The sequence below is a fragment of the Marmota monax genome, unplaced genomic scaffold (assembly GCF_021218885.2).
Source record: "Marmota monax isolate L192 unplaced genomic scaffold, Marmota_monax_Labrador192_F-V1.1 WCK01_AAM20220418_F8-fsc00171, whole genome shotgun sequence".
Classification (NCBI taxonomy): Eukaryota; Metazoa; Chordata; class Mammalia; order Rodentia; family Sciuridae; genus Marmota; species Marmota monax.
Genome location: NW_026694658.1, coordinates 441,823 through 468,558, shown reverse-complemented (window position 1 = coordinate 468,558; position 26,736 = coordinate 441,823). Strand labels below are relative to the sequence as shown.

At 36.3% G+C, this 26,736-nt stretch overlaps 1 protein-coding gene across 10 annotated transcripts in view; it reads right to left on the bottom strand.

Annotated features, from left to right (window-relative positions):
- Positions 1-26,736, bottom strand: part of Acaca (acetyl-CoA carboxylase alpha) — a 278,427-nt gene that overhangs the window by 197,588 nt on the left and 54,103 nt on the right. For 5 of the 10 annotated variants that reach the window (XM_046423254.2, XM_046423255.2, XM_046423256.2 and 2 more), the window contains exons 2-4: positions 23,408-23,454; positions 20,186-20,438; positions 4,965-5,099 (exon numbers count right to left, since the gene is read on the bottom strand). In XM_046423254.2, coding sequence (XP_046279210.1) covers positions 4,965-5,099; positions 20,186-20,438; positions 23,408-23,454 — 435 coding nt within the window. The remainder of the gene's footprint in view (positions 1-4,964; positions 5,100-20,185; positions 20,439-23,407; positions 23,455-26,736) is intronic. The other 5 variants (XM_046423260.2, XM_046423259.2, XM_058572324.1 and 2 more) reach the window with 2 other exon arrangements.

Sequence of the window (26,736 nt, the reverse complement as noted above, 5' to 3'; positions counted from 1 at the left end):
ACTGCAAAACAAACAAAAAAAGCAACTGTCAATTCTCCCAGTGAGCTCCTTTGGCTCACACTGATTTTCCAGCTTCACCCTTAATGAGGGTGAGCCCCCTTTGTGCCACACCAGAACCTACACATACATCTTTCCTACTAATCACACTGGACTATTACATGAGTTTACACAACTGCCTTCCTTGATAGTGAGTCCTTTGAGGTCAGAGACTTTTACTGATCCTTTGAGGATGAGAACTCCTATTCATTATATATATATGTCCTGCACCAAAGAGTTATTGGCATATATAAAAGTTGCTCAAACATTTCTGAATGATGATTATTAATAATTATTGAAAACTAAATAAAAATAACCACCACCATTTCTGACTACTTGCTATGGGACAGACACTGTGCTAAGCTCTCACATGCACTGGCATATTAATCCTCACAATAATGATAATGATATTTGAGCACCATTTTACAAGTTAGGAAAATAAGGCTTAGAGGAATTGTGTAACTTGCCCATGATCAGAGACAGTAGAAGTTACAAAAATGAGATCTAAATTTAGCCTGACTCCAGAGCCCCTGAACTTGACAACTCTACAGTACTACATTTAGTTAAACTGCATTGAATATATGGTCACAGTGTAATTCATGTGAAGATTAGGCCTTTAAAGCAAATACCAAGTGGTTGGGTTTGTTGGTGTTCTTGGGTTTTTTTGTTTGTTTGTTTTGTTTTAAAAATATTTTTGTAGTTGTCCACGGTCCTTTAGTTTATTTATTTATATGTGGTGCTGAGAATCAAACCCAGTACCTCACACATACTATGCAAGCACTCTACCACTGAGCCACAACCCCAGCCCTGTGGGGGTTTTTAGTTCTTTTGTTTTTTAGTACCAGGAACTAAACTCAGAGGCACTCTACTGCTATATCCCTAGTTCTTTTTATTTTTTGTTTTGAGACAGGGTCTTGGCAAGTTAATAAAGATGGCCTCAAACTCGCAATCCTCATGCCTCAGCCTCTAGAGTTGCTGGGATAATAGGGTACATCATCATGCCCAGCTATGGTTTTTTAACAGATGGTTTTGTAGAACAGACTACTTACATCTTTCCTTCTCACATCTTCTAATGTCCCAAATATATCCCTGCCATACTAATCGTTACAAATCCAAATTCCCTTAAGGACTGAAAGAATGGCTAATATTATAAATAAGTGAAATGATTTACTGACCTGAAAGGACATATAAATAGGCATTATCTTAAAGTTATAAAAAAATAAATTTGGACAGTGAGGAACAAGCATGCATAAAAGGCAACACATTTTAGGAGAATTTTTTTCTTTTTTATTCAACTGTAACTTTCAAAATACTGTTATCTTTCTATAAGAAAGCAAGTTATATAGGGCTGGGATTGTGGCCAGGGGCAGAGTGTTTGCCTACCACATACAAGGCCCTGGGTTCAATCCTCAACACACCACATATAAATAAGTAAATAAAGGTATTGTGTCCAACTACAACTGAAGAGTAAATATGAAAAAAAAAAAAAAAGAAAGAAAGTCACCTAGAACTTAGGCAGTTTAGTGAGACTCCCATCTCAAAATAAAAATTAAAAAGTGGAGGAGGCTGGGCAGGTAGCTCAGTGGTAGAGCTCTTGCTTTGCTTAGCATGCCCAAAGCCCTAGGTTTAATCCATAGTAACCCCCCCCCCCAAAAAAAAAACTTATGCATTTAATAGGCAAAGTTGAACTATCTTCAAAAAAAATTAATAATAGGCAATCTTATTTTTTATTGATGCATTAAAATTATACTTAAATAATAAGTAAGTTTAAAGAAAGGGATACAGAACATGTATAACGTCCTTAACTGCAAAATACCACACAAATTTAAGTTTCTTTGGTGAATATAGTTTAAACTTGCTAACACAAAGTCAGGCAAACAGGGGCAGGATTAAACTAAAAGCAGAACTGACTGGAGGGCTTTAAGAAGCAGCACTTGGAAAAGAACATTACAGATTCTTAAACTCCCTCCATGTTCTCACACAGTAGCACAATTATTCTTTCTCTATCCCAGGCTAGCAATTAAATTTTACTGGATTTACTCTCTGAAGTGGTGAGATCACAGAGGCCCTAGTTAAGGTAGGGACTGGGCATGACAGATAGCACAGAGAAAAATGAGACACCATGATGAAAACAAGGGGATCAACTGTAAAGGTAAATTTTCACTCCTCACATACCTTTTCTAAGGCAGCTATTATATACTGTTGTCTTCCAAAAGGATGGAGTAAACCAAGAAAAAGAGACAAGGCAATAGAGGATCCAACATGGAAGAAGTCCCAAGATGACTGTAAAAACTGTAAAAGGATAAACTGCTCCAAGAAGGATACCTCCTTGGAAAAAATATATACAGATTACCTGTCTGATGTATTTAACCATAGTGTTAGACAAAAATTATCAGAGGTCTTCATTACGGACTAAGCTCCTGCACTAGGCTCCAATAGACCAAGCTAAAAATCAAGATGGAGTCATTTACACTAAAGTTCTTTGTCATCAAGTTGAAATTAAGCCGTTTATCTGACTTTCCAGAGAAATCAGGGATAGTGAGCGAACACCCAAATTTTCCAAATACACCAGTTTTTAATGTCATATACTCTTAATTGCCTCTGCTTAATTCCTTTCATACAAAAAAAAGAACACCTAAAGTAACCTGATGTTAACCAGGTATTTTTCTGTTGTTCTGTCTCCTTGTCCATGAAAAGTAACGATGAAAGATCAATCAGGTTTTTGTTTTTTGTTTTCTTCAATCTTTTTCTGTCTATAAAACCAACCTCCTCTGCTTGGTTCATGGGAATATTTATTATTTATGCAATGAAGTGTCACCATATTCTAGAATTTAAAATAAAGCCAATTCAGATCTTGAAACTAAATCACTGTAACTCTGTTCATTGACAATAGAAAATCTAACTCTCTCTCTCTCTCTCACACACACACACACACACAAACTTACTCCCTTTAAGCTGTTACAACAGAATACCATAAACTGGGTGGCTTTTAAGCAACAGAAATTTATTTCTACAGTTCTGCATACTGGGAAATCTATGATCAAGTCACCGGCAAATTCAGATATGGTATTTTCTTATTATGTTCTCACATGGAGGAAGGGAAAGGCAGTTCTCTAAGGACTATTTTATAAGGGCACTAATCCCAAATCCCATCATCACCTCCCAAACATTCTACCTTCTAACAGGAGAATACATAAACATTCAAATACTATATACACACAAACTCAAACATACATATTTTGTTTATATATATGTTCATTTCATATATAAAAAACAATGTTTCCTTTGCATATATAAGTATAAAATGTTATATATAAAAAAACCATTTTAATATATTTAAAATATTTATACATATTTTAAAACCTCTTTACATATACTTGTGTGTGTATATATATATATGATATATATAATTTATACTCAATACCTCAGGTTTTATTTCTTTGACTCACAAATTTTGTTTGGTTTTCCCCCAAAAGGGAGAAGAAAAGAATGATTATTCTGAAGACAAATTTTTTTGTTTTTTGTTTCTTTTCTGATTTTGCCAAATTCCCGTTTAATTTTCAGATAATTTTGTTCAAAATAAAAACTACAGATGACAAAACAAACGAACAAAAAGATAATGGAGGGGCTGGGGTTGTGGCTCAGTGGTGGAGTGCTCGCCTAGCACACATGAGGCACTGGGTTCAATCTTCAGCACCACATAAAAATAAAGATATTGTGTCCACCTAAAAAAAAAAAAAAAAAAGAAAAACTGAAAAATAAATATATTGGGAAAAAAAAAGATAATGGAGGGACCCTTAATGAGTGTTTTGGAGCCAATCATTCTTTTTGTCAATCCTCTGCTGGGGAGGCACAGACCTGTTAGAGGCCTGAAGAAGGCCTGTGAAAGCACCACTCACTTCCTCCTCAGCCTGAGAGTTTTGATAAACTCAGCCTAATTCCCTCTTAAGATTGGGAGCCATCTCATCACAAAGGCATGAAAAGTTAGTTTTGGCTTTACTATAAATTACTGCGATTTCTAAACTTGCTGGGAATGCCTGCCTGTGCCTTGAACTCACCCATATCTGGCTTTCCCTGACCAGATAACAACCCTCTCTGAAACTCTAGTGGCGCCTCATAAATTCTGATGTTGGGATCTAAATTTACTCCATAAGTGCTGGACCATTAACCTACTACCTGCCTTTGTATTATGCTTGTCAAAATCCAGTTATCTGTGAGCTCTTAAGACACCTCCCTTTTTGCAACTTTCTGTGCTATAAAGCTGCGCTCCTAGAGAGCTAAGGGGCTGTCTTCTGTTCCCACAAGTTTCGGGAGAGACAGTCCCAGCTGGCCGGAATTACAAGCTTGCTTTAATTTGATTTAAATTGGAGTCAGTGGTCTTTTCTTTGCGTCATGGTTTAATAAGTTTGACATCCTCAACCACTCCAATCTGGATACATGCCAAGACAGCTGCAGTAGGCACCTTTTCTGGTCCAGACACATATTCTAAAAAGGTTTTCAGCAAAACTACCTTCAACAGGATGCAATGTATACAAAAAAAAAAACCTAATATCCTCTCTTCACACAAATTGAAGAGACTTCACTCATGAAATATTAGACAAATCCAGTGAGCAAATTTGGCACAGACTGAACTCCCTTAATGAAGTAACAGCACCACAAGGCCCATGCAGAGGTGTTATTTCCAGAATAACAATATCACACATGGGTTCATATAGCTTCCTATCAAATTCTGAATGTAAAATAAAGGTTTAGAAATTCAGAAGCAAATATACTAGCTTTTATTTATTTTCTTAAAAAATAGCCTTCTTTTTCATACACACACACACACAAAAAAATCATCCAAATTTCCCATGAACTCTAGGGCTTATCTGTCAGTACATTCTGTTTTTAAAAGAATATATTACCCCCTTATGGCTCCTAAAACTTACCTGTGAAGCATGTAATCTCTCATTTCCTTATTTTCCTCTGCAGAACCCTCCATATAAAGATGGCAAAGGAATGGAATCTTTTTCTTCAGGTTTTGGCCTTGTAAACAAAAGTCACAGTTCTTCCTGTTGCAGCTGCTTAAAACCCACAAGGACAAGAGATAACTATGCCTTCCTGGCCCTGCTTCAACCAGACTAGAGTATTCTTGATGGTCTCAAACTACAGGATTTTTGCCTACTTTGTCCCCAATTTCCCCACCTTTCCTCCTTCTTGCATTTTCCCCCTCACTTGGTTCATACACAGAATTAGTTGACTTTCCAAGGGGGTTGAGAGGACAGGGGGAGAAATCTTGTATAACTGGAAAACAGCAGTACTGTTTTAGCTGCAACAAACATGTTTAACTCAACTTTCTTCTGACAGTTACCAGAAAAAAGCTCCACTGCCTCTCCTGACTACCAGGAGCACATGACAGGAGGCCCCAGGGCAAAAAAGAAGGCAAAGTTTACAAAGACAACTAAACCAAGAAAATAATGGGGTCATGAAAGCCTGAGGGAGGAAGACAGCACAGCCTAAAGGTAATTTCTGAGATCCAATCAAAATAAATAATACTGATTATCACACTCCAAGAAGGTGAAAGCAGGTACAGAGGAAAAGAAAGCCAAGTAGAAAGGAAATGTGCCACTAAAGTAGGAGTCATAGTTCTAATTTTCAGAACAACACAGTGATACTTACAAATGCACAAAAATTTTAGTCACCAAAATTTCAGAATGAGAATGAAGCTAATGCAAAATAAAAGATGCCAATAAAATCTTTAAAGGACAAAGGAGACTGGACAAATATTTTGGACAAAGAGGTCTAATCTAGTTTGTGCAGAGAAGAAAAATCCTGCCTCAAAATAACACTGGGACATATATATCACTATGAAAACAAATTTGCAGTAGAAAATTTTAAAAATAAACAATGACTGAACTTTATACAGAAACATCTTCCTGCTTTAGCTTTGAATTAAGTAGATGCTCTCATTATATTGCTCTCTTGTAATGCAAGGAAAAACAATAGCAAAAGACTCCTAAAGCTTAGAACCTATAGAAAGGCAACTTCCTGAGACAAGTCCTCAGGATTGTTATAATTCACTGGGGTCATATTTAATCTGAATCATACACCATTAGAAAAAAATCACCCACCAAAGTGCTGGATAGAAATAGTTGATAATCTGATGTCAATCACACTGAGGGCTTATTAACCTTCCAGAGACTCTCCAAACAGAAGTATACAAATGACCTAAAGCACAGATAGAAGATTGATGATCAAAATAAAAAATCTTAATCTTAGTATATTTTCAATTTGGGTCACCTGGATAATCAATCAGGCAATCTAATGTGACCACCAGCCATAATAAAATAAGAAAGTCCCTAATTGTTCTCTTGTCTGTACCACTTTATGCCATCCCTCTACACCATGCTAGTGCCTGATGGTAATAGCCAAGTTTACTTGTTCCTTTAGAGAACGAAGCTGCCACAGAGGAGCCCTTCTGTCTTTACATGTAGTCTTCAGGATAAAACATCTCAAAAGTAGAGCACTGAAGCCTTTGTTCAGGAGAATTACAGCAACCACAGATGTAGGAGCAGCTCAATGTCACACACATCTAAACATGTATAAACATAGACAGTTAACAAAAAAGAAGCATTCTTTGCCTTTGTTATAAAGTTTGATATTCAAAAAGCAAATAAAGCACTGAGTATAGAATAAGACAGCCTGTATGGCAATGGACTACATCTGAAAAATAAACAGAAGAAGGCACATTCAGTAACCAAGTTTATGCAAATCTTTCTACAACAACCAAACACATACAGCATACCAAGATAAAAAGCAAAACTAGAGTTCCAACTCTTGTGGATACTACGTACAATTTTTCTGTAATATTAGAAGACAAAAATAAAAAAAACATATTCACTTCCCCAAATTTGAAGAATTTTAATCTACCATGAATAGTGTCTCTAAGGTAGACACATACCTGGCACAAAATCCAACTAGAAGCCCACACTGATCCCAGCATTGTAACATGCCAAGGACCAAGAATGATGTAACAATTTATTCTGCAGACAATGATGCATTCGCTGGCTTGATCGCAATGCAGTCTGAGTTATACTGCAGCAAACCCAGAGGGACTGTTTTATATCAGGGCTTTTATAAGTAGAGAAATCTTGGATTAAAAGTATATCTTTATTGAAAATCAAATGACATGTATAACAGTTTCTTTGTGGACTCTAAATTCTGTTTCATTGATAAATATGCATAGCCTTGCAGCAATGCCTCATGGTCTTTATAAGTGTGGCTTTATACTAAGTTTTGAAATCAGGTAGTGTAATTCTTCTAACTTTCCTCTCTGTTTTCAAAACTGACTATTCTGGTCATTCAGTTTTTCTTGTAAATTTTAGGATCAGTTTGTCAAATTCTAGAAAGAAAAAAAAAAGGCTGCAAGGTTTTGATATTGACTGAATTTATAGATAAATTTAAGGAGAATTACCATTTATCTTCACAATATTGAATCTTTGAAGTCCTGAACATGCACTGCCTCTCTCTTTTTTTTTTTTAAAGAGAGAGAGAGAGAGAATTTTTTAATATTTATTTTTTTAGTTTTTGGCAGACACAACATCTTTGTTTGTATGTGGTGCTGACGATCAAACCCGGGGCCGTGCGCATGCCAGGTGAGCGCGCTACCACTTGAGCCACAACCCCAGCCCCTCTCTTTTTATTTTGATCTTTTTAAATTTCAACCAGCAATGTTCTATAATTTTTAGCATACAAGTTTGTTATTTTTTTCTGAAAACTTTATTCCTATTTTATCCTTTTTGATGCTACTGTAAATAAAGGTATTTTATTTTATTTTCAGATTGTTGATTTCTAGCTAGCATATAGAAATGTGGTGGACCTTTGTATATTGATCTTATAGCCTGTGACCTTGCTAAGTTAATTGATAAACTCATTTAAAAATTTTGTCATCAATTTTGAGAAATAATTCACATAGCATACATTTTACCCATTTAAAGTATATAATTCAATGTTCTTGATCTATTCATATAGCCTATTCACAACCAATTTTAGAACATTTTTATTACCCTAACAAGAAACCCCATAATCAGTAACAAGTCATTCCTCATTTCACTAACACCCTTCCCCAGTACTAGGCAATCACTACTTTCTATCCTTGTAGATTTGCTTATTATAGACTCTACATATAAATAAAAATATGATCTTCTATGACTGGCTTCTTTTGCTTAGCATATTTTCAATGGTGTAGAATGTTTCAGTAGTACCTTGTAACTTTTTATGATGAACTAGTATTTCATTATATGAATATATCATATCCTCAAGTGTCCTGAAATTAACCAACACGCTTCTAAATAATTAGGTTAGGGCTGGGTTGTGGCTTAGTGGTAGAGTGCTTGCCTAGCACATGTGAGGTGCTGGGTTCGATCCTCAGCACCACATAAAAATAAATAAATAAAATAAAGGTATTGTGTCCAACTACAACTAAAAAAAATTTTTAAATAATTTATAGGTTAAAAAAATCACAATGAAAATAATATTTAAAATGGAATGATAACAAGCTTGGAACATGGAATGATATCAAAACTTGAGAGCTATAATAAGATAAATTGTGGATACAAAGATAGAGAAATGCGGGGGCTGGGGATGTGGCTCAAGCGGTAGCGCGCTCGCCTGGCATGCGTGCCGCCCGGGGTTCGATCCTCAGCACCACATACAAACAAAGATGTTGTGTCTGCCGAAAGCTAAAAAATAAATATCAAAAATTCTCTCTCTCTCCCTATCTCTCTCTCTCACCTCTCTCTTTAAAAAAAAAAAAAAAAAAAAAAAAGATAGAGAAATGAATAGATATATGATAAAGTATAGAAAAAAAAATTAATGGCAGAATCTAATAGTGAGTGCACAAGTATTCTCTGCAAAACACTCTCAATTTTGCTGGGTGATTGCAATGTAGCAGTTGTTTTTGTTTTTGTTTTGTTTTGATTGAACCCAGGGAGCTTTACCACTGATCTACATCCCCAGACTTTTCTAATTTTTTATTTTGAGACAGGATCTCTCTAAGTTGCTGAAGTTTGCCTCAAACTGGTCCTCCTGTCTTAGCTTCTCAAGTTGCTAGGACTATAGGTATGTGCCGGCTGATGGCAATTTTTTATGGCAAAATATTGAGGGAAGGGCTGGGGTTGTGGCTCAGCAGTAGAGCACTCACCTAGCACATGCAAGGTGCTAGGGTTGATGCTCAGCACCACATAAAAATAAAATAAAGGTATTGTGTCCAACTATAACTAAAACAAAATATTTAAAAGAATAAATGTTGAGGGGGTAAAAAAAACTTGTGGGATAAAGCTTACACTCAGCTTACAGGAAAGTGTAGTTTTTAGAAATAGAAAAGAAAGAACCCAAAATCAATGATTTAAGCAACTGAAAAGGTTTTTTAGTTTTTTTTTTTTTTTTTTTTTTTTTCTGGTTCCCACCATTTAATTGTATTTTATCCACATGGTGTTAGGGGAAATGATAAGCTTTCCTGCTCCAACACATTAAAAGAAATATTAGGAGACCTTTTAAAAGAACAACATCCACTCCATTGCTAAAAGTTGATGCTTTGACAGCTTAAAGAGTTTTCACTCTATGTTTAAAATTAATCTTTGAATGAAAAAAGTTAAATTCAAGGGGCTGGGGTTGTGGCTCAGTGGCAGAGCGCTTGCCTTGTACATGTAGGCACTGGGTTCGATCCTCAGCACCCCATAAAAATAAATAAACAAAATAAAGATATTGTGTCCATGTATAATTTTTTTAAAAAAGTTAAATTCTATGTGACATGTCCTCAATGCCTGAAAAAGTTTTTACATGGGAAAAACAGGGCTTAAAATTTTCCTTCTAGTTTTACTCTTGAATTCTCCAATTTTTTTAAATATTATTATTGCCTTTTGTGACTGTCTTTGATCAATTCTTAGGCAAGCGCTCTATCACTGAACTCCATCCACAACATTTGATCAACCTTTATCTCTCTCTCTCTCTCATTTCTTCAACAAATATTTATTGACTATTACAAACTATAGAAAGTAATAGTAAACAAAACATGCGATCTTTGCCCATGTGTTACAATATAATGGAGATAAGAATCAAATAAATAGGTTAACAAGAATATTATAAATTGTGATAAATGCTATGACAGTAGGGGAGAAGGGAATATAATGAGCAATAGCAAGCCTCTTGGAGCAAATGAAACCTAAAAGATTTAAGTAATGTGGCTGGGTGTGGTGGTACACTCCTGTAATCCCAGCAGCTCACAGGATGAGACAGGAAGTTTATGAGTTCAAGGCCAGCCTCAGCAACTTATCGAGACCCTAAGCAACTTAGTGAGACCCTATCTCTAAATAAAATATTTTTTAAAAGCTAGTGGTATGGCTCAGGTTAAGCACCTCTGGGTTCAATCTCCAGTTCGAAATAAATAAAAAGATTTTAAGTAATCACCGAGAGAATGAAAGAGAAGTCTAGGCAGAAGGACTGGTGCATGTGGCCCTGAGATAGGTAAATGACTGGCCCACTAAAGGAACTGAAAGACCAGTATGATTGAAGCATTGTTAGCAAATGGAAGTTGAAAGAAGTCAAACCACTCATAAGAATTTTATATCTTATGCTATGTGCAACAAGAACCCAGAAAGCCAAAGTTTAGAGCTAGGAGTATACCTAGTGGGGTGCTTGCTAGTTTACGTGAGGCCCTGGGCTTAATCCCTAGTACCACCCAAGAAAAAAAGGAGTAATATAAGCAAGGAATCCAATTAGGTGACTATTCAAGTAGTCCAGGCCAGAGTTGATGAATCAAAGTTCTAATAAAGTGATGGTACTGAGATAAATATGTGGAGATAGAATCAACAGAACTGAAGAAGGATTCCCCACAATTGTGACATGAGCCAAGTAGCTGAATGTGCCATTTAATGGGGTGGGACAGATGAGGTGTGGAACAAACTTATGGAGAAGGGTGGGGAAAATCAAAAGTTCAAAGACTATAGAACACTCAAGTGAAATTTCATATAAATAGGCAAATAGCAAGTGATCTCAGATGATAGGTATATGATGAGTATTATAAATTTGGGAGTCAAAAGCATACGAGCAGTAGCAAAGGAATGAGATTGAACAGAGATAAAATATATATCAAGGGAAAACAGAAGGTCCAGGTTTGAGCAATGAAAAAAAGCCAACATTTCAAGGTTACATGAAAGAGGACAAGTTTGCAAAGGAGACCTGAAAAAGTAGTATGGAGATAGGAGAAAAGCAACGAAAATGTTATCTTTTTTTAAAATATTTTTTTAGTTGTAAATGGACACAATACCTTTATTTTATTTGTTTATTTTTATGTGGGGGATCGAACCCAGTGCCTCACACATGTAGGCAAGTGCTCTACCACTGAGCCACAACTCCGTTCTAGAAAGTGCTATTATTTTTAACAGAAAAGACAAGACTGTGTTTTAAGGGAAAAATACCTATTAATAGAACTGTTGAAAGGCCCAAAAGAATGAGAACTGAAAAACATCCACTGGATTTAGTAATATGTAGTCATTCGTGATTTTATAAGAGCAGTTTCACCATGGTTGGACTGAGACCAAACTAGAATAGCTTGAAGAATGAATGGAAAATGTGGCAGTAGAGAAAGCACTTCTGAAATTTTGGCCATGAAGTGAGGCAAAGAGGGCAGTAATCCAAAGGGAATATGGCCATCAAAGAAGGGTTTCCTAAAGATGGGAGAGAGCAGAACACAGCGAAACAAGGAGGAATGATCACCAACAGGCATGATCTAGCAGAAAAAAGGAATATTTAAAATATAAAGAAGAAAAGGATAGCCAAAGGAGGGAGAGCACTTAGTGCTTATAACAAAAAGAAAAAATGAGAATGGGAATAGAGATACAAGTAAGTTTGAGATGAAGTGTTAGAAAGGAAAATCTTTGGCCTAATAGTTTTTATTTTTTTCTTAATGAAATAGATGGCCAAGTAATAAAAGTATACAGGGAACAGACCAAGGGGAGGCTAATGGCTTAAGGACAATGATGAAGGAATGAAATTGTTACAGTGGAAAACAGAAGGCCAAATTACCAGGGAGGGAAAAAGGCAAATGAACAAGAAAAATTTCATAGCACAAGCAGAATTTGAGAAGAATGATGATCTCAAGAGATAAATGCAGTCAAACATGGTAGCACGTGACTATAATCCCAGTGACTTGGGAGACTTAGGCAGGAGGATTGCCAAATTCAAGGCCAGCCTTAGCAACTTAATGAAACCCTGTCTCAAAATTAAAATTAAAATAAAGGGCTGGGGGTGTAGCTAGTGGTAGAGAACCCCTAGGTTAAACCTTTAATGTGTGCCCCCTATAAACACATAGGCAATGTAACTTCAATAGTCAGGGAAAGGAAGTGTCAATAAGAAAACATGACAATGAGAGAGAGACCAAAATAAGAGACCGAGCCAAAAACAGAAGGAGCAAAGGACACAAAGATGGAATGAATGTATGGGGTACATTGAAGAAGAGTCAAAAATCTAGTGTAACTGAAATAAGGAAAGAACACTGAGTACATAGAGAAACAAGACTAGGAAAAAAATCAGTTGTGGCCAGATTGTAAAATAATCTGAATGCCATGACTGAATGCCTCAGACATTATTAGGTTAGGTAAATTATGTAATCTGAATTTGTATCCTAATCTGTAAAATGCAGGTAATTAGCACTCGCTCTACAGGACTGTTTGGTTAAATGAGATAAATATTTAAGTACTTAGCACAGTGTCTGCCCTATAGTAAGTGCTCAAAAACTGGCAGTAAAGGTTGAGGTTGACATATGAGACCCTCAATGACCTAACCTCTATCTTACCAGCCTCTTCTTCCATTCCACTAACCACACTATCTCCCTTAACATTCAAGTAATACTCAATGATTTGTAATTGCCTTAACATACTAAATGTTTCGCTGGCAACTCTGCTCATGTTGTCTACCCTTCCTGCTATACAGACACCTCTCTCTGTAAGCCTGTCTTTTTACTGCTCATCATTAAAATCCCAATATAAATATCTCTGAGACCTTATCAGATTCCTAGAGGTCTCATCAAACCTACCATAATAATAATTAGAGCTGTTATAAGTATCCAGAAAAAGATAAGCCAGTGAAGTCATACAAGACTATAGTCCCAATTATTCAGAAGGCTGAGGCAGGAGGATTGTGTTTGGAGGTGAGGTGCTAAGCAACTCAGTGAGACCCTATTTCTAAATAAAATACAAAATAGGCCTGGAGATGTGAGGCTCAGTGTTCCAGTCCTCCGAGTTCAATCCCCAGTACCAAAAAAAAAAAAAAAGTCAATAGTTTACTTGAAAGCACTGTACCAATGTTAATTACATATGTGTGTGGGCGGGTGTGTATGTGTGTTTGTATTTTAGTTGTTGATTTATGTATTTATATGCGGTGCTGAGAACTGAACCCAGAGCCTCACACATGGGAGGCAAATGCTCTACCACTGAGCCACAACCCCAGCTCTAATTACTTGGTTTTAATAAATGCTAAGTAAGGGTTGTCAGATAAAATATAAGATGCCCACTTAAATTTGAATTTCACATAAGCAAGTTTTTATATAGATATGTCTCTATGCATTATTTGGGACAACTTATACTGAAAAATTATTCTTTGTGCATCTGAAATTCAAAATTAACTGGGCATCCTGTGTTTTATTTGCTTTACCGGGAAACTCTACATTAATGTACTATGGCTATAAAGGATGTTAACATTAGGTGAAATGGAATAAAGAATACATAGAAATTCTGTGCTATCTTCACAATTTTTCTGTAAGTCTAAAATTATTTTAAAATAAAAAGATTTTAAAATCAAACCTAAAAGATTTTTAATAAGGTAAGAAGATGTTATATGGAAAAAAGAAAGAAAAGTGAACTATGTATTCATAGAACTGTATATTCATTATCATCATTATTATACCCCCTCCCCGGCCCCTGCCATTTTTCCATCTTTTTTTTTTTTTAATATTTATTCTTAAGTTTTAGGTGGACACAATATCTTTATTTTACATTTATGTGGTGCTGAGGATCGAACCCAGTGCCTCGTGCATGCTAGGCAAGCACTCTACCACTGAGCCACAACCCCAGCCCCCCCTTTTTTTTTGGCACTGGGAATTGAACTCAGGTGCACTCTACCTCTGAGCTACACCCCCAGCCCTTTTGATTTTTTATTTTGAGACAAGGTCTTGTTAAATTGTCCAGGCTGGCTTCCAATTTGCAATTCTCCTGCCTCAGCTTCCCAAGTCACTGAATAACAGATTTATGCTACCCATGTCTGGCTTCATTATAATATAATTTTTTAATTAAATTTATTAAGGGATAAAAATCACTGAAAGAAAATATTATGTAGTAGTTACCAACGGATGATTATTTTCATGTCCTTTAATATACTTTCTAGATTTCTAACTTTTCTACTGTAAACACATATTACTTCTAATAACTTAAAAATATAAAGCAGTTGTGCTGGGCACAGTGGCACATGCCTGCAATCCTAAGGACTTGGGAAGCTAAGGCAGGAAGATTCCAAATTCAAGGTCAGCCTCAGCAACTTGATGAGACCCTGTCTCAATATAAAAAATAAAAGGGCTGGAGTGCTGGGGTTGTGGCTCAGTGGTAGAGCACTTGCCTTGCATGTGTAAGGCACTGGGTTTGTTCTCAGCACCGCATATAAATAAATGTATAAAATAAAGGTAAGAAAGGAAGGAAGGAAGGAAGGAAGGAAGGAAGGAAGGAAGGAAGGAAGGAAGGAAAGGGCTGGGGATGTGGCTCAGTGGTTAAGCACCCCAAACCAAAAAAAGAAGAAGAAGAAAGGGCGGGGACAGTAAATGTATGCATTACAGTAGAAGTAACAGAAGCAAGAAACATTATTAAGTGGTTGTCCTGAGCCCTACTTACAGCATTCATAATTAATCAAGTTTATAGAATAAACTCCTGGGACAAACACATACATGGAAATAGCTCCTATTTTCTGAATGGCAAGAAAGGAAGGTGGAAGATGAAGAGAAGATACTACTGCCCTCAGCCAAAGAGTACTAAGTTGCAGATCTCATAACAAACTTTGCCGAGTACTCAGCAATAAGGTACCACGGCAACTGGAAACCTCAAGAATATCAAGGAAGGAGCACTGAAAAAAATTTGGAGAGCTACGGCGGGAAGAAGAAAGCTCAGGAAAGCTAAATGATAAATGCTAAGAAAATCAAAATATAAGAACCCTCTTACAGGCCTATCTATAAGCAAAGCTATAATAGACACTCAAAACTAGAACCAGTTTCCTTATTTATCATATTGACAGAGATGAGCCAAAAGATAGAAAGAATGAAATTTCAATAATGGTTGTTCTCAATAACTGTAACATTGACAGTTTATGTCTGATGTCATCAAAAGCCTTTCAATCCTAATTTCCAAGTTTTAAGCACTAGTGTGGAAAAAAAGAATCTCTTCATATCAAAAAAAAATTATCTTATAAAAGGGCTACTTGGTAATAATAAATAATGCCACATAATATCTGTATGCCACATTTTATTTCTCCAAAACCTTTTGCAGTTAATTTTATTTCCATGTCTACAGTTAAATGAAGTCATTTCAAACTCAAATATTTTAAAATAAATGATTAAAAAGAGGGAATCATTATTTCTTTCATATAACAATTAGAGATTGTTCTCAGATAAAGTCACTAACTAAACATGTTTGCTAAGCATGAAATGTGGTTGTTCAATATTTTGAGCATATATTTTAAGACCAAATAGAGGAAATTGAGATGGAGTTTTAAATACTAATAACATGAACTACCGGATAAAAACAGGTTTAAAGAAATTGCACTAAGCTAAGAGGGATAAAATGTTTCCAACTTGACCTCAACCAGGAATTCAGAATACTAGTTGACAAAACTGATTATAATCCTGTGTGATTAATAACATGGGTTGATATCAAGTGGTACATATTATGTATGCAGAACAATCTAACCTCAAGCTGCATTCCATAAGGAGCTTTTAGAAACTGGCAGTACCCACAAAAATAAATGCCTTTATTATGTGCCACTAAATCAGGCAATAGTTATAAAAAATAAATAATATTTTTTCTGCTACTAGGGATTGAACCCAGGGGTGGTCTATCACTGAGTAACATCCCTAGTCCTTTTAGTTTTTTATAGGGCCTTGCTAAGGTGCTTTGGACTGGCCACAAACTTGCGATCCTCCTGTCTTAGGCTCTGGAGTTGCTGGGATTACAGAAGTGCGCGACCCAGCAGTTATAAATTTCCACATTCAGGGGCTGGGGTTGTAGCTCAGTGGTAGAGAGCTTGCCTAGCGCGTGTGAGTCACTGGGTTCAATCCTCAGCACTACATAAAAATAAATGAATAAAATAAAGGTATCGTGTCTATCTATAACTAAAAATATTTTTTTAATATTTATTTTTTTAGTTTTAGATGGACACAATATCATTATTTTTTATTTTTATGTGGTGCTAAGGATCGAACCCAGTGCCTCATGCATGCTGGGTGTGCACTCTACCACTAGCCACAACCCCAGCCCCTACAGCTAAAAGTATTTTTTAAAAAAACTACATCTTACATGAAGTTCAAAACCAGCAAAAAAGATTTCCACAGTCTTTTAAGAATCATCTTAAATATTCAATAAATATAAATGAGTTTCAGAACTGTTTCAGCCCTCCAGTTCATTATTATCTAATCTTATCCAAAAATAAAAAGCCAAAACAATTGTCTTCAATGAAGCCTGTATATTCCCACCAAGCTATAACTACTTTCTTAAGGCCAATCTTCAAATATTTGGGTCACAAAGCTTAGAAAGTACTTCTAGTGTTTCTTTGGATTCTGGAAAAGCAAGATGTAAGTCATCTCCACCCCTGGAAAAGTCTATTTCCTAATCCTGTTCATCCTTCATACCATAAAATTTCTCATTTAGCACCTAAAAATCAGACCCTAAACTTGAGAGAAACCCAATCTCATCTATATTATGGCAATACTTCACTTGGGATCAGATGATGTCTCATTAACATTCTGAAGATTGTACCTACCCCCTGAATCTACACCATCTGTGAAAGATTAGGCTATTCATTCTAGAAGCTGATCCTTAAACACCAGAGGTCTCTATTTAGAGTTCAAAGAGTAAAAAGGAAGGGCACAAGGGCATGTGACTTTATCACAGTGACTGGAGGCTGAGGCAGGAGAATCCCAGATCTGAGGCCAGCCTTGGCAATTTAGCAAGACCCTAACTCAGTAAGGGGATGTAGGTGGGTGGTAGAGCCCCCAAATTCAATCCCCAGTACGGGGGAAAAAAAGAATATCCAAATCAATATCTTAATTTTTACAGAGATGAAAATGAGTCCAAGGAAAAACATGAACTATCAATGGTCACATATCTAATTAGTTGCAGAAGTCGGAGAAGTCTATTATCAAATGAATTTGACAGAATTACCCTCAATGACACCTATCCACAGGTGACTTAATTAAAAGATGGATCAAAGGAGAAACTTTGTCCTATTTTGGAACATTAGTTAGGTGAGAAGCCAGTGGAAACTGGAAACTGTCCCCTTCCTAGACTGCTGATCACACTTCTATCCAGAACTCCTCCACTGGCACCTGTCCCCTTTCCAGGCTGCTGATCACACTTCTGTCCATGACTCCTCCACGAGCTACCAGTATGAGTTTTGCCAACAGTAAGGCATGCAAAGAACTAAGCACACAGTCTGCATAGTAGCCATGAACTTGGAATGACTTTGCAACTACAAACTGCCTTGTAATATCATTAATTGAGTTTCCTATAATGGTAATTATCTCACCATTGCCAAACTCAGTTTCCTCAGCAAATGGACATTATGTTTCACATAGTTTTAAGTTCTCATGGAGCTGTGAGACTTCAAGGAGTCAGTTAATCCAGTCTTTCACGGGGAGGGGGGGGGGGGGCCTCACTATAACATTTTGAGAAGGACAATTCCTGGCTACTACATTGCAGAAGGTTTAGTATCACTGATCATCTGTCCTTTAAATATAAGTAGTCCCACCTGTCACAACTCCATACACTTCCAAGTGAACTCAAGAAAGAAGATATCACCACCAGTATTAACCTTAAGGTTAACCTTAAGTGAACTATAAAGTAATAAAACATTTTACATAAAGATAAAAACCTAACCCCTTTTCTCTGCCACTAATTCCTCGTTTTTTACCCAGAGATTATATATAATACATTGTTCATTCACTCCATAAGACCAACTTTGTCTTAATTTATTATATAATTAGGATACTTGTATGCTCTGGGAAATAGAGCAGAAAAAGTACTGAAATGGAATCAAGACATCCAGTTTGAAATTCAGTTTTCTGGCTATTCAACCGTACTCAAGTTATTTCCTCTCAATACACCTTGATTTCCTCATCTATTAAAACAAAAACAAAAAAATATGTTAAATTATCTCTCTAGTTCACTTAAGTTCTAGGAATCTACAAAGTAAACCATAAATAACTTGCTTTATTCTTTTTTTCTGACCTCCCTATGGCTATATGGGGGTGACTGCTAACATGTACCACCTCATCTCACAGAAGCCAGGATCACAAGCCTGTGGGATGACAATAAGACAGAACCATCATATTCAGCTAGATCCAGTACAGTATTTTTTGGTAGAGTAGTATCTTGATGTATAGAAAGGAGCTGAATTGCTTTATAATCCATTAATAAAAGAAGTACCAAGGTAATAACAGCAGCAATAGCCACTCTAACTTATGTTTATCTAGATTAGGCCTATAACCTTAATGCTGCTTGTGCAGTAGAATCACCTGGATAGCTTTTTTTTTTTTTTTTTTTTTTAATGCCCCAGTTCCAAGCTAAGCCAATACCAAATGATACCAGAATCTCTAGGAAGAGGACGTTTTCTTTAACTCTTTAACCCTTACCTACCCAAGAGATACTGATGAACAGTAAGAACTAACTATTGATACAGACCCTTTCATCCCAAAATTGCCAAGCAAATGACCAAAGGTATAGGCTCACACACTGATTATATAATCAAACATCAATAAATAAGAATATTCCAAGGGAAAGAGTTATGGTTCAGTGGTAGAGCGATTGCCTAGCATGCATGAGGCACTGGATTCAATCCTCAGCACCACATATAAATAAATGAATAATAAAAAAAAGGTCCATCAACAATTCAAAAATACTTTAAAAAAAAGAATATTCTAGTGGTACTATTAACATTCTCAATTACAGATTGTGTTTGTAGAGAAAAAAGAGGGCTCTGTGGGAATCCCTTGTTTATATCACAATGATTTATTGAGGATTAACTGTGCTAGAAACAATATAATTTCATGACATGAGTAAAAAGTTTAAAGAAAGATTACTACAAATCTGCCCATCCCTGCAGAATTCCTGTCAAGCATCAAGAGAGTTAAAACTATGTTAATAAAGCAGTACAAAGGCTGAAATTCCTCAAACCAACTCTCACTTGCTAGGTCTCACCTAAAAGATCTAGTATGTATGAAGGATAGGAAAAAGTTGAGGGGAACATTTAGAAAAAGACAATTCTTTCTTTTTTTTTTTTCTTTTTTGGTACTGGGGATGAAACCCAGGTGCACTTTACCACTAAGCCACATCCCCAGCCCTTTATTTTGTATTTTATTTAGAGACAGGAGCTCACTGAGTTGTTTAGGGCCTCGCTAACTTGCTAAGGCTGGCTTTGAACTCACGATCCTCCTGCATCAGCATCCAAGCAGCTAGAATTACAGGTGTGATGATGATAATGATAATAATAATAATAATAATAAATGGTCTCGATATGTTCCTATAAAAAAAAAAGAATTACAGGTGTGAGCCACCATGCCCAGATAGGAAAAGACAATTCTAAGATACAACATTTCAGGGCTGAGATTCCGGCTCTGTGGTAGAACACTTGCCTAGCATGTGTTAGGCACTGGGTTCAATCCTCAGCACCACATATAAATAAATGAATAAAATAAAGATCCATCAACAACTAAATAAAATAAAAACAACATCTCCCACTTAACTCATCAAAACCATGAGTCCAGTGACTTGGGAAGAAGTGCAGCAATCTTAGCTTTCAAAGCATAATCAACAAAACTAATTAGGTTAAATAAGATAACCATTAAACCTCTCTCTCTTACCTTATGTGTAAGGCCAAGCCATCCTGTAAGCTAGAGATCCCCAAATCAGAAAGTGTATCTGAGCTGACAGAAGCTGGTGACAAAGAGCCCTCCTTCTCTTCCAGGAGGTCCAGCTTCACCAGGTTGCTGATCTCATCTTCTGAGTTATCTTCAGACACAGAACCAATTATGAATCGAGAATGCTGGTTCAGCTCCAGAGGTTTGGCCAAGGGAGATGGTTCATCCATTATTCTTTCAAAATAAGCTCTCAGAGCTATGGAGAAAATAATAAAAAATAAGAAAAAAAATAAAATAAAAAAGCAAGTTATGGATAACAGTCTGACAACACTCACAGAGTATACCTAATGAACCACAGCTGGCTCTTGGGAGCAAGACAAGAGTTAGACACTTAGTTTTCCTGGCTACTCTATTTCAGAGAGACTTTGATTCCTCCAAAGCAGGAAGTGAGATCATGGTAACTATGCCTATAAATTAAAATCAATTCCCTTTTCCCTAAAAAAATCTTTCTCAAAAAGCCATAGGCCATCCATAATCTCTTTATCAATTAAATGAGATCTATCAGATAATTATGATCAATAGGAAAACCTTGGTAGAATATGAATACTAACTGTTGTGGGGCTGCAACTTCATTGTTAGTATTAGTGGTAATGAATGGTAAGGGTTAGGGAAAATTGGTGGTTGTTTGAATCTTGCTGTTAAGAGTAAATTATAAGAATTGTTATGCAAAAAAAAAAGAGTACATGTATAATAGCATAATTTGGCATGAACATACCTTATATACAGAGTTACGAAAAATTGTGCTGTATATGGTAATAATGAGTGTGATGCATTCCACTATTGTCGTGTATTAAAAAAAAAAAGAGTAAATTATAAAATGATCATGTGGTTCCAAACACTATACATTGAGAGGTTGTGAAATCTTATATAAGTACATACTTTTAAAGAAAATCCCCAGCCAATTTGGAAAGCAGTATGGAGATTCCTTGGAAAGCTGGGAATGGAACCACCATTTGACCCAGCTATTCCCCTTCTCGGACTATTCCCTAAAGACCTTAAAAGAGTCTACTATAGGGATACTGCTACATCGATGTTCAAAGCAGCACAATTCACAATAGCTAGACTGTGGAACCAACCTAGATGCCCTTCAATAGATGAATGGATAAAAAAAAAATGTGGCATTTATACACAATGGAGTATTACTCTGCACTAAAAAACGACAAAATCATGGAATTTGCAGGGAAATGGATGGCATTAGAGCAGATTATGCTAAGTGAAGCTAGCCAATCCCTAAAAAACAAGTGCCAAATGTCTTCTTTGATATAAGGAGAACAACTAAGAACAGAGCAAGGAGGAAGAGCATGAGAAGAAGATTAACATTAAACAGAGGTGGGAGGGAAAGGGAGAGAGAAGGGAAATTGCATGGAAATGGAAGGAGACCCTCATTGTTATACAAAATTACATATAAGAGGAAGTGAGGGGAAAGGGAAAAAAAAACAAGGGGGAGAAATGAATTACAGTAGATGGGGTAGAGAGAGAAGATGGGAGGGGAGGGGAGGGGGAGGGGGGATAGTAGAAGATAGGAAAGGCAACAGAATACAACAGACACTAGTATGGCAGTATGTAAAACAGTAGATGTGTAACCAATGTGATTCTGCAATCTGTATACGGGGTAAAAATGGGAGTTCATAACCCACTTGAATCAAATGTATGAAATATGATATATCAAGAGTTTTGTAATGTTTTGAACAACTAATAATAAAAATTAAAAAAAAAAGAAAAGAAAATCCCAAGTGGGTATTTTTTTTAATTAAAACAAAAACAAACAAAAAAGTTTATTACTGAATAAAACAGTAATAACAAATTGCCAGAAATGAAAAAAACTATAAACATTTCCTAAATGTTAGTTGGAGATTACTTAAGTTAACTTCTATTTTTAAAACTCAAGTCAAATATTGGTCTGGGGATAGACCTGAGTTCAATGTTCATCATCAAAAAGTTTTGATGTTTTAAATTTACTATAGATCTCTCAGCTATAATATTAGATTCTTTTTTGTTGTTGTTGTTCTAATTAGTTATACATGATAGTTGAATGCATTTTGACACATCATACATAAATGTAGTATAACTTCTCATTCTTCTGGTTGTACATGATATAGAGTTATACAGGTTGTGTAATCATATATGCTCATAGGGTAATAATGTCCAATTCATTCTACTACCATTCCTTCCCCATTCTCCCTCCCCTCCCTTCACTCCCCTCTGTCTAATGCAAAGTACCTCTATTCTTTCCCCCTTATTATGAATTATTAGATTCTTTAAAATAAAATGTCTCCAAATTTTATGAAGAAGTTTATACTAGAAGCCTAAAAGAAAACTAAATCATTTAAAAAGGAAGAAAGGAAAAACGGAGTAAGGAAAGAAAAGGGGAGAGAAAGGAAAAGTTCCAACAGACTGACCACTCTGAGGAACTTCAAAAGATGCAGTTGCAAAAAGCCTCTTTCACATTTATAAACCTTATAGTCAAATTTAAAAATAACAGTAGATCCAAAAAATAAAATTCCTTTCCACTAAGAAAAAATAATGACTGCCTTCCTCTAAGAGAAATAAGAAGTAAGGCACTCAGGTGCAGATTCATACAGACTGAATGAAGTTTGATGACCACACACAAAAAATCAAAACCATGAGAAAGGACTGATTTCTTTTTTATTCTATGAGAGAAGTAAAAGTTAGCAAAATATGGTCTCTGGGCTAATAAATGAAAGGCCTAGTTTTCCTTTCCAAGATCGTGAAGGCAGCCTTCTCTAAAGGGTTGCACAGACTGGAAGCAGCTCAGGGTTAACAGCTAAAGGGCCGGTCCAGCCACCAACACTTGTACAGAAAAAGTATTCCCAGGCACAAGCATGCAAACTACCAGAAAAGAGAGGTCATGTATGGAAAATCACTGAGCAGCTACCCAGACACTGTAGAAGCTACCTCACCACATGTCCCATTTCCACTGCTTCTAGTCCTAAATTAGAAGGTACAACACTATGTTCGTGTGACTCCTTGTTCACTTCAGGCTCTCTACCCTAGGTTTGCCTACATTTTTTTGTAGAAGACAACTTTTAACAACAACAACAACAACAAAAAAAAAAAAAAAAAAAACTCAAATAAATTTATTTAAGCACATGAACAAAATCTTTATTACATTATAAATATCAAAGAGCATTATTTGTAACTGACCTCTTATAATTCTTACTGTCTGAGCAGTTATCCGCTTCCAAAAAGAACTAAAGAAATAAAGAAAGAGAAATTTGAAGATTTTTTTTAAGAACCCCAAATTTTTGTCAATTCCTATTTTGTTCAGCATAATACAAAATTAATATTATTTAAAGTATCACTTTTGTATGGTCTAATCTATTACTTAACTTGAATCACAAAGTTCAGTAGTTTATTATTTGTTCAATTCCATAAGTCATACACATTACAAACACAAAGTAAGAGTCAAAACTTACCATTTCATAAAGTGACTTTTCCAGAAAAGCTGTATACTCAATGTATGCATTCCAATCCTTATCATTTCATTAAAAATGAGGCAGTTAGGCTCTGATTATATTCCCTAGTGGCTATACTTACTCATGAAGGCCAGGAGCCAGGGAGAAGGCAATGCTCTGTTTTACTAAGTTTCTAAGGTCAAAAGGACTACCAAAAAGTCTCTACTCTCCACATCCTAGGTTTCCTTCTAAAATAACAATTTAAACGTATCTAGGATAGAAATTCTGGATTTATGCATAAGAATCACCTGGGAGCTTTTAAAAACTACCCATATCTACATTTTCCCCCAAATCTACTGAATCAAAACTGCAGCTAGAGGGGGGCCCAGGAACCAGAATTTTAAGTTCCACATCTGGTTGCACTGATGTAAAGCCAGACTTAAGAAACACTGGTCTAAGGCAGAGAATGAAACAAATGGGAAGATGCCATTACTTTGATAGGAAAATCCAGAACTTCTAAGAGAGGATCCCCAAATGACAAAGGACAAGATTTGGAGTAGTGTGGGTACATTAATTGGGGAATTATGATTTATCTAATTATGTAGTCTGAACTATTATTATCCCTACAATTGTGTAAGGGAAAGGAATAAGAAGGCAAAAGGAAGTATTTTAAATCAGGTAACCAAAGATTCATTGGAGCTGGAGTCAAAACCTATAACCTGTCCACGCCTGTAATCCCAGCAATTGGGAAGAACAAAGCAAGAGGATTGCAAGTTCCAGGCCAGACTGGGCAACTTAGCAAGACTTCTCTCAAAATAAAAAATAAAAAGGGACTGGGGATGAAGCTCAGTTTAGGGTACCCTGGGTTCAGTGCTCAGTACCAGAACAAAACAAAAAATAAAAAGCACCCAGGTTGAAACTCTGACTCTGGAAAGTATTGACAGTGGAAACAAGCAAGTCACTTAACACTGCAGAGCTACTTTATGTGCAAAAATTAAAAGATCATATTTACTTCATGGGACTACTATGAAGACAGAGTATGTGAAAGTGTTCTATAAACTGTAATATAGTAGGTCAGTGTTTTTGAAAGATTGGGTCATCACCCAGCGGAGTATTAATAAATCAACCTGATGATTTACAATCAATATTTTTCTAAATGAAATAAAAGAGAAAATGTTAAAAGTGAATCATATTTTATGAAGGTATCTATAGTTCTGCAAATTTTTGTTTCAGTTACACATGACCTATACATAGGTCATTGCTGCAGTCTGGCTGGGCACAAATCACGAGCCACTCAAGCAGGAACAAACTTTATTTCCGACCTCCCACAAACGCCACCCACTCGGCTTTCTCCAGGACACACCACACACCAACCAGAACTCCCTCCACCGGAACTTCACCCACCAAATCGAACTCTCCAGGAAACCCCGCGAGAGCTCAACTGGAACTCAATGGGAACTCCGCGAGAACTCAAAAGTACTGGCAAAATGCTAGGCGCTATCCCAACTCGGCTGTGGCTCTCAACAGGTCATGATGTAATTGACATTTCACTGTAAACTGTATCCAAAAATCCTAACGTTACAACTAATTCTTACTCTCCCATCCCTTCCACTTTATGCCTTTACTTCAAAGCAAACACAGTAAGTATCTAAATCAATGGTTTCTAAACCCTGTTAGGTCAAGACGCTATAGGAAATCTGATAAAAGCTATGGACCCTTTCCTGACAAAATATATATCCTCCTACACATTTTTCCTTACCTACTAGTTTGGGATTCCTAAAGCCTTGCCATGAATTAGGTTAACACTTCTCTAGAAAGAGAACAAAGAACGGAGTTTACTTTTGGGTAAGCCTCATACAGTTGCTGTCTTATCACCTCCAAAGAGCCCTTTTTTTGGTTGCAGGATAGTCTGCCTATCCATATAAAAAATATTTTCTTCAGTATACAAATTGTTCACAATGTCAAACTGTCTTTTATTTAAAAGTTCTTGGAATTTTCTTTGGGGACTCTTGAAAATATTTGGGGCTCAGTGGTGGAGCACTTGCCTAGCATACCCAAGACCTTGGATTTAATTCCCAGCACTACAAAAGAGGAAAAAATAAGCCAGGCACAGTGGCACAGGAGGGGCCACTGTAATCCCAGCAGCTCAGAGGCTGAGGCAGGAGGATTTTGAGTTCAAAGCCAACCTCAGCAACGGCGATGCGCTAAGCAACTCAGTGAGACTCTAACTCTAAATAAAATACAACATAGAGCTGGGGATGTGGCTCAGTGATCGAGGGCCCCAAGAGCCCCTGAGTTCAACCCCCAGTACCAAAAAAGAGGGAGGGGGCAGGAATAAAATAAAATTTTTGCAAAAGGCTTTGGAACTGTGCCTTTTGTTTCTGAAAATGAAATTACACTAATTATAGCTAATGTGCCTATTTAAAAGTCTAAATGAATTTCTTTCACAGATAAGTACATCAGACTTTACCAAACTTATCATGTTCTCCTTGAACTCAAATGACACTTTGAAACTTTGACATTTTCCAAGCAATTCTAATAAACAGGTGGCAATAAACTCTCTTCTATTCTTTCCTTCCTTCCACTCCTCCCCGGATTTCCTTTCTTCCATACTTAGGGATTGAATCCAGGGGTGCTCTCCCACAGAGCTAGCTATGTCCCATTTTATTTTGATACAGAGCCTTGCTAAATTGCTCAGGCTGGCCTCAAACTTGCCATCCTCCTGCCTCAATCTCCCAAAACACTGGGATTATAAGCAGGAACCACCATACTGGGCATCAATTTGTTTTTATAGCTATTGATAAAAGTATCCAAGCCTATTACAACATGTCCTTGTCTTTCAAACCACAGTAAGTTCATTTTTTTCCATAAATAACTGAATTGGCCTTTTTTCATTTGGTCATTTTATTGATGATATTTTAATGGACTTCGGTATTAACTCCGTGTTATAGAGGATTACAAAGAATTTTTAAAACCATTTTTTATTTTCTTGCAAGTTTTAAATATGAAAATAAAAGCTCGTGATCCAAATAGTGAGGCAGATGCTATGTATTCAAAAATAAATAAGATTTAGTTCTA